Below are 8,286 nucleotides of genomic sequence, written 5' to 3' on the forward strand. Positions count from 1 at the left end.
ATGGAAATTGACCAGAAAGTCATAAAATATGTATTTGTGTCTAAGGCATAGCCATTGTTCCTCTTGTTACTATCAGATCTCTCTCTTTAATATCCTAGATCTCAAAGTAAAGTGCCTTGGGGTGGGGTGGGGAAAGCAATAATAATGTGACCTGTTATCCAAAAAGAACACGCAAGCACAGATCACTTTCCCAAATGTCCATGATTTCAGAACACAAATGCAGACACACCCTTAAAAGAAGCACTGGAAAGGAGAAAAACTGGCCAGCTTCCCGAATCTCACTGAATCCAATTGGGCTGGGTGATGGCCGAGATCAAAGGCATGCAGTGATTGAACAGAGGGCCGAACAGGAACTGGCATCTTCAGGACTGCTGGAAATTAGCCAAGGCAACCACACTGTGCAAAAGCAAACTGAAAGTAAATATGGGGCGAGTAATCAAATGCACATGGGGTTGCTCCTCACAAAGTGCAAAGCTTGAGTGTTCCCCAAGGAGCCATTTCCAGGTCTTCAGCAGCATACCCTTTATGGCAAAATCAGAATGTAAACCCTTTCGAACCTTGAGACTGAACCTGTGGCTTCTACAGAAGGGAAATAGGCAAAATCTCCTTTTGTCATGGTACTTAACTATCTTCTGTGCCCTTTTCCTGTTCTATAGCCCCTCATCTAAATAACTTTGTTTCTGGTCTTGTTGCCAAGTAAAATGAGCTATTTCAAATTTGGGGGAGTTCTGTCTGGAACAGCAAATGTTCCTAGCTCTGATGTTTAAGGTGCCCTTCTCAGTTCACTGTCATTTTCCAGTAAACCATCATTTCCGTGGTGCCTTGCCATTCTCTGATAAAGAGCGCTGATAAGATCACTCCTCTGACTTTAGGGAGAGGGTCCACACAAGGCCCGAAATGCCATCTTCACCATTAATCCTCTCTTCCTTTACTTCTCTTACTACTTGCATGTCACAACGAAAGAGATTGCTTTACCTTCCCAGTCCCCACCCCCATACACATTCCAAACCCCAGACCCACCTAGAAGTATAGAACAAGGATTACTAAAATGTTTTCTGCAGGGTCACAGAAATACAGAAGGGATAGAATCATGACAGGGAGGGGAGGGGGGGGAAGGGGGGCTTTGGATAGGGGAAAACCTTGAAAATGAAAGGCTGAATGAGGATATAAAGAGAGAAAAACAAAGGAGGACATTCTTTTCACACTTGGTTCCCTTTTTACAAATATGGATCGCATTCTCAAAGAGGCAATCCTAGAAAAAAAGTGCAGCATTTGAGGGATTTCCTCTCACCAATTTTTCTCCGGTCCCTTAATTGTGCGTAAGCCTGTTGAGTACTTTGTTTACAGTCCCTAGGACTGTGATTTGCATTCCCCTCTCTGGGTTGCCGTTGGCCAGAGCTGGCAGCTGTCTCAGTCCGAGTCTGGCTGGGGAAGGTAAGGATCTTTGACTTGCTTTTTGAAAGATCTGAGAGAGAAATGTTGAATGCCTATGGAGGGGTGGAGAGAGGAGGGGTCATAGATTTAATTTATGCATTGGAAGCTTCCTTAAAAGTTTTCCAAATTTAAAGGAATCTCCTGGAGCCATGTGTTTTTAAAAAGAACCAGAAAGATTTCCTTTCCCTTCTGAAAGAAGGCTTGCAGAAAGAAGGCTGGTTGCCTTGTGGATGAGAGTTTGCATTTGGGGGCAGGTGTCCCTTAAAGAATCCCCAGGGGTGTTTCATATCTTCCAGGCACAGAGTGGAAGAAGGGGGGGGGGAAACATTCCAAGATATCCAGGCGTTGATCACTATGAATTCTCTTTGAATTTCAATTGGAAAAGGTAAAAGTCAGTTAAAACTGCATGTGTCTGTGGGTGTCATGATAGGTGTGGATTCTTCAGATGCAATTTCTTCTTTATCACAAAGCTTTCTACTGCTTGGTACTTACCAACATAAATCACCAATTAGCGACTTAGACTCTGGAGATGTGCATCTGTGTATCTAGGCAGACGTACCCTCTGTGGAGAAGAGTTAGGGTGACTGCGAGACTTGAAGCCTGAGCCGCTATTTGGTATTCATGTGTAATACCAAAGCTTTGAAAGCTTTGGTATTAGAAGTAATAACAGACCTGCCCAGGCTCCCAGGATGGATACACTCACTCCCTGTCAGTCAGTCAAAGGCTCGCTGTGGGAAAAGGTGCCTCTGGATTCTCTCCAGAAGAAGGCTGATTCATGTACCTGTTACTTTGGTAATGGGGGAACATGATCTTCCGCAGGAGAAGGTGACATTCCACCCTTCAGTGGGATTATCAAACTACGTTGGGGGAAGAGTGGCCCGTGCTGGGAAGTAGAGAAGAATTTCCCCCAAAGGCCACAGTTCACAGGTGGGAGGACTGTTGCTCTTATAAGGAGATTCTCAAGAACCTCCAAGTTATGTAGCTCGTGATCCCCAATATCACCATCTTCTCAGGGCAATGTTGGCAAATGCTGACATGTCCTGCTTCTATGTATACCTTGTCGTCAACACCAAGTGACAGCAGTCTTCCTGGATGATGGCTGTGTCTACTTATGTACCCCCTTTTAAAAGTATGAGGGTGGTGGCAGCTGAGGCCGGCCAGGTACTCCTTCTCCTCAGTAGGCTGGGCTTCCCCCACTCAGCCATGCCTCAGGGACTTTTCAACTTTAGTTTACAAAATGAAAAAAAAAAAAGAAAAAAAGCTCTGGTCCCTGGTCCCTCTCCCTTTTATGATCCCTCTCCCTTTTATGACAGACTCACCAAGATACTGGTACTGACAAGCTTTGAAAGAGCAGCTATTGGCTATGGTAGAACAGAGCTGAGATGCCCGAGAACATCCAAGCCCTCTGCCAGCAGTTGGAGAAATCTTACAACCCAAGAAAAAGAAGGAAAACAAATCTCTCCTGAGATTCGATTTACATTTGTAGACTCGCTGTATCAATTAAAGAGACATTATTAAAACTTGTCTAGATTAAAAAGTAGAGGATGGGTTGTTTCGCTGTAGAAGTATAGGGACCAGTTTATAGTAGTCTCCCAGTATTATCTTCTTTTTCTCCCTTCAGAAAGACAATCTGGGGCTTTAAAATTTCAAACAGCTTGCCTGATAAACTATAAACCTATAATGCCATTTGGGGAGAGGGGTTGGGAAATAGACCTTTAACTTCATTGCTTGAAAAGGTGACATGTCAAACCGTATGTGTTTGAATGTTTAAAATACCTTGTTCCTTAAAGTAGGCCAATGAGAAGCAAATCAGCTTTCAGCCAGGAGTGTGTTACAAACCTCCTGAATGAGAGTCTACATTTAACAAGCTCGCCACGTGATTTTTTGTGCCCATTAAAGACTGGGGTTCAAACTAAGTGGTTCTCTTGCTGTGTGAACTTTGTCAAATTATTTAACCTCTCTGGGCCTCATTTATAAACTCTATAAACTCAGTTATAACCTCATGTGTAATTAGTGAGAATTAATGTTAATGCATTCATATTGCACATGCCATGCCCATAGTGGGCACTCTATGAATGACAGTGATGATGATGATGATTTCGACATTGCCAAAGTTAAGTCCTAGCCCAAATAGGAAGTAATTGTGTTTAAATCAAGAGGACTGGCTTTCCCTCTTAACTACAAACATTTGTATTTCCCACCACGTTCCTAAGTGAATTACCATCAAGTGAGGGGGGTTTAAGCTTCAAATGGCCAGCACATACATGTAAATAAAGCACACTAGGGAAAACTAGGAACATGGATTTTTGCTGGCTTAGAGACTAAATTCAGCTGCCCGATGACTTCACAGCTGTTCCTGCCACCCTAGAGTGTCTGTCCCTTCGGCTCTGTCCCCTCAGCTGGGTCTGCAAAGCTGACTCTGGGATTTTCTATGAAACTGCCTGATGAGAGGAAGATCTGGTGGTTGGCTGGGGAAAAAATGAGTAATGCAAAGCAGTCTACTTAGTAAATGCTGCAAGAGAAATAAAAGTAAAAGCTGGCTCCTGTCTCTGGGGATTCTAGAATGATTCTGACTTATCATGTCACTGAGCAGAGTTGGGGGAAGCCAAAACTCAGAATCTGCTGGCAAGGAAAAGAACGAAGGAAGGAAAAAAAAAAGACAGGGAGGGGCAATCAGAGGGGGAGGAAATAAAAAGGGAGAGAGAGAGGGAAAGACAAGCGTCATTTAGGAACAGAGGTAGAGTGAAAAAAAGAACTCCAGGATCTAAAACCAACCATATAGTTCAGTATTTTTTGTATCTTTTCTTTTCCCCAGAGGAGATTCCTCATCCTGTCATTTTTATTGACAAACGTGCTGTGGCAGGCTGTTTTCCCAGAAGTTGACCCAGAGAAGCTGAAGCCTGCAGTTTCTTCCCTCCCAAGACGCGTGGTTTCCCTGGTAATGGATTGCTTCTTCTCTCTGAGGTACGAGTCCATAATTTGGGGACATAACTTCATTTTTAGATTAGCTTAAGTCTCAGCTTTGGGGTGAAGAGTTTTTTCTTTGCTTTCAGACATAATCTCTACTATCTTTTTACTGGCCTAGCCAGTATTGAGGGTATCATTAGATAGCAGTGGTTAATTTGGTGACTAAAAGTTACATGCAAATAGGCAGCTCTACTATTTAGCTTCATTGCGCAGGGAGTGACATTTTTGACCTCCCAAGGCAGGAAAGAACTTATGAAGTTTGGTTTGGGCTTGCATTTGGTTTCAGTGGATGCCTAACACTTTCAAAGTATTAATCTCATTGAAATAGACTTAAGTATCTTCCTTGAAACTCGTTTGGTAACTACAACTGCTTAATCCCTTAACTTCTAGACCGCTTCTCGGGGACAAAAGAGAATGATGTGACATGTCTGAGTGGCAGACAAGAGTTGTCACTGATTTCTCCTAGCTGGCATTTCCACCAGATGCTTTTGAAAAAGAATCTCAGGTTTTGTCCAGAAATGTTCAGGGTCAAACCATTTAGAAAAGTGCACGGCATCAAGTCTTTTACACAAGGGCTTGGGGGAAAAACCATGAAGTGGTAAAACTTTACTGAAAATCTAGCATGACGATCATTTTCAACATGTCATGGTACACGTACTATCAAAATTCCTTGTTGACTGGAATGGAATATTTGGGAATTGACAGCTGATTACTCGAATCGTTGATTTAAAAAAAAATCATAAAATGATATCCTACAAAGTTGTTGAATTTTTTTTTCTTAATTTTCCTTTCTCCATTCCTTTCCAATGGATAGGAGGATATTGCCACATTCTAGATCCACAAATCCTATCCTAATTGTCACCGAATTTTTGAGGAACAGTGTCCACCCCGTGGTCCCAGGCTGCGTGTCGCACTGTGTCTCATAGTTACACAATAAAGACTTGTTGACTGTCAAGTTGATGTAAACGAACATCATTCGTATGCTGGCCTCAGGTCTTGACGTTGATTTGGTGGGCAGTGAATGGGTGAGAGTTTGGAAAGAATGTGTGTTATGCCCGGAAACGTTGGCAGAGTCTAAGTTGCTAAGATTTGTGGAACGAACTGTGCGAAGTATTGTTTATAATGCAGTCGCCTCTTGAATGGGGCCGTTTTGGCTTAGGGTTGAGGCTTTTCTGTGTGCTGGGAGGAAAAAGAAGCAATAGACCAAGTGGAAAATCTAATAAATCATTTGTAGACCACCAGGGTGTATTAAACACTGTGAAGTGCTTCCTGCTTTTCATATCTTCCCTTTCTTTATAGTTCTCTGCTTTATCTTGCTTTTTGCCCAGGGCAAATGATTAGAAAAAGAAATTACGGTTGATTTTTCACATGCATCCATGCCTCCTGGAAAAGAACCCAGTGGTAATTCCCCAGCTCTTTACTTCTTCTTGCCGGGCTCACTCTGAGGCCTCTCGCTGACATCTCCTATCTTCTCCTCCACAGCTTCCACCCGGGTGAGGCCTCCCAGGTGTAGTCGGTGAACTCAGCTACAAAAACTCTACTGTGAAAATGACTGAAGAGCCCGTCAAGGAGACCCTTGGGACCCCAAAGTCTTCCAAGCCAGGGACAATGGAGAAGAACCCCAAGAGCGAAGTTGTGGTCACCACAGTCCCCCTGGTCAGTGAGATTCAGCTGATGGCCGCTACCGGGGGTGCTGAGCTTTCCTGCTACCGTTGTATCATCCCCTTTGCTGTGGTGGTCCTCATCACCGGGATAGTGGTCACTGCAGTGGCTTACAGCTTCAATTCCCACGGCTCCATCATCTCCATCTTAGGCCTGGTCCTTCTGTCATCAGGACTTTTTTTGTTAGCCTCCAGCGCCTTGTGTTGGAAGGTGAGACAGAGGAGCAAGAAAGCCAAGAGAAGGGAAAGTCAGACGGTTCTTGTGGCAAATCAGAGAAGCTTGTTTGCTTAGGACTAAATGAGACCAAATGGGATATGTATGTGGCCTCTCCCTGGGTTGGCCAGTTCACCCAGAATTAGTGTGGGAGAGAACGAACTTGGCATTGGAGCAGACTAGAGGAACGGGGGTGGATTGATGATGGGAAGGTGGACAGGGGTTGGGGGGGGAGATCTCATTGGTGAGGAATGACTTGTATCTTTTTTAATGACAAACTTAATTTTAAGGGCTATTTCTAAGACTGAAACATCAGCTTTTTCTCTACATTAAACACTTGAGGGGTCATGGGAGGCGTGCAGCATTAGACAACATTTAGTTCACCTTGGAAAGTAGCCAAGAAAAGATGAGAAAATAATCAAGTTCTGGCATACTCGTGACCTGCCTCCAAGAGAAATAACCCACACGGCTAAGAAGTTGTATCATAAAAATGTTCTACTAAGAGTCTAAATTGCCTTGGACTTTGCATATTTCTATGAAATTCTATGATAATTTCTTTTGTCAATAAGCTGATTCTCTGGCATCTGTTTTATTTTTCAGTTTTAATAACTCATAGCTGGTGGTACTTTTTCTTGAAGAATAAACTAATATTTTTTATGTTTTAATATTGGACAATTTTAGATGATGATAATGATGTGTCAGAAGTCAAAAAAGAATAGGTAAAAGGCATAGCTAGATGACATGGAGGAGGGGGTTAAGTTAATATTAAAATGATCTAATATAGCACTTTTGATGATTTTTACATAAAAGTTTAATGTACATTTCATTCGAAATAATACATACTCATTGCTGCTGAAACTTCTTAAATGGCTACTTCTGCCGTAGTTATTTTTATTCAGTACTAATTGCCCATCTTACCATGACTCATCTGCAATGTCTCAATTGTATTTCTCTCAACTGGGCATGTTGCTTATTCCTAACTTAACTGGAAGATTTTTATTTGATCATTATCACATGATTTTTTTCATGACTTCTAAAGAGTACTGCTAATAATGTTTACGGTATTCTAAAAGATTTCTACATTATTACAAGTAGGAAATCAATGCCTGGGGTCAGGAATTTTATAACATGCTCTTAAATGTGTCTTACATGTTTATTGACTCAGTCATGAACTATTTGCTTAACATATTTTTGAGCACCATCTACATGCCCGGCACTGTGTAGATTCTCAGGCTGCTCAACTGAGTAAGTTTTAATAAAACTTCAGTAAGGTTATTGCTTCAATTCTGTGGACATCGCACTAATCCACATACAGCTAGGACTCTACCCCATAACTCTAGCCAGAAACATTCCTGGTCCATGTAGTTTAAACCACACTTAACTTGAGTAGAAAGAGAATGAGGTATGAAGCCACTTTTATATCTTGGAGAAACAAACCAAAACAAAACAAGCCTAGCCTAGCACTTTCGATGAAAGGCATTCTAGCAAAGAATTTAATTAAGTATGGCAGGTGCGTCTGGCACTGATTGTTCCCCGGTACTCAGGTAGTTTTGTTAAGGGGAGATGCCTTAATGGCCTAGTTTCTCCTGGTTTTGAAGATCAGATGGTAAAAATCTGGATATAGTAGAATCCACCATAATATCTTAAATACACAGAGATCAACACTCCTCTGGACAAAATACTAGAGTGTGGCATTGTGTTTATTTCAATGGGAGGGAGTCTGTGCTTTGATGCCTCTACTCTGCTCAAAGATTCACAGGCTCCTCACTGCTTGATGCAGAAAGTTCTCAGGCAAGTGTTCAAGGTTTTCCATGGTCTGATCCAAACAGATGTATCCAGCTTTCACTCTCACTCCAACCCAAAAACTCCTTATGAGTTCACCAGACTATTCACCCCTCCTGGGTCAGACTTCCGTTTTCCTGCCTCCATATCTTTTCATACTTGTTTTTCCTCCTCCAGAATGCCATCTTTTCCCTCTCTGTCTCAATATATCTCAATCAGGCATCTCAT

General features: G+C 42.3%; 1 protein-coding gene across 2 annotated transcripts; it reads left to right on the top strand.

The window, feature by feature from the left end:
* Window positions 1–1,308: 1,308 nt before the first annotated feature.
* On the top strand, window positions 1,309–7,560 carry TMEM100 (transmembrane protein 100). Of its 2 annotated transcripts, none has more exons than XM_081027460.1 (3): window positions 1,309–1,434; window positions 4,250–4,398; window positions 5,884–7,560. In XM_081027460.1, exon 3 carries the CDS (start codon window positions 5,950–5,952, stop codon window positions 6,352–6,354), a length of 405 nt encoding a protein of 134 aa, XP_080883586.1. In that variant the 5' UTR covers window positions 1,309–1,434; window positions 4,250–4,398; window positions 5,884–5,949; the 3' UTR covers window positions 6,355–7,560. The 2 variants fall into 2 exon arrangements, 1 of the variants encoding a protein (XP_080883586.1); XR_013991856.1 differs by lacking the exon at window positions 1,309–1,434 and adding an exon at window positions 3,611–3,963.
* The last annotated feature ends 726 nt before the right edge of the window (window positions 7,561–8,286 follow it).

The sequence above is a fragment of the Rhinolophus hipposideros genome (genome assembly GCF_964194185.1).
Source record: "Rhinolophus hipposideros genome assembly, chromosome: 20".
In the NCBI taxonomy this organism is placed as follows: domain Eukaryota; kingdom Metazoa; phylum Chordata; class Mammalia; order Chiroptera; family Rhinolophidae; genus Rhinolophus; species Rhinolophus hipposideros.

Bases quoted from the DNA above. Each gene is read 5' to 3' on its own strand.
- TMEM100 (XM_081027460.1), top strand. From the start codon at position 5,950: ATGACTGAAGAGCCCGTCAAGGAGACCCTTGGGACCCCAAAGTCTTCC.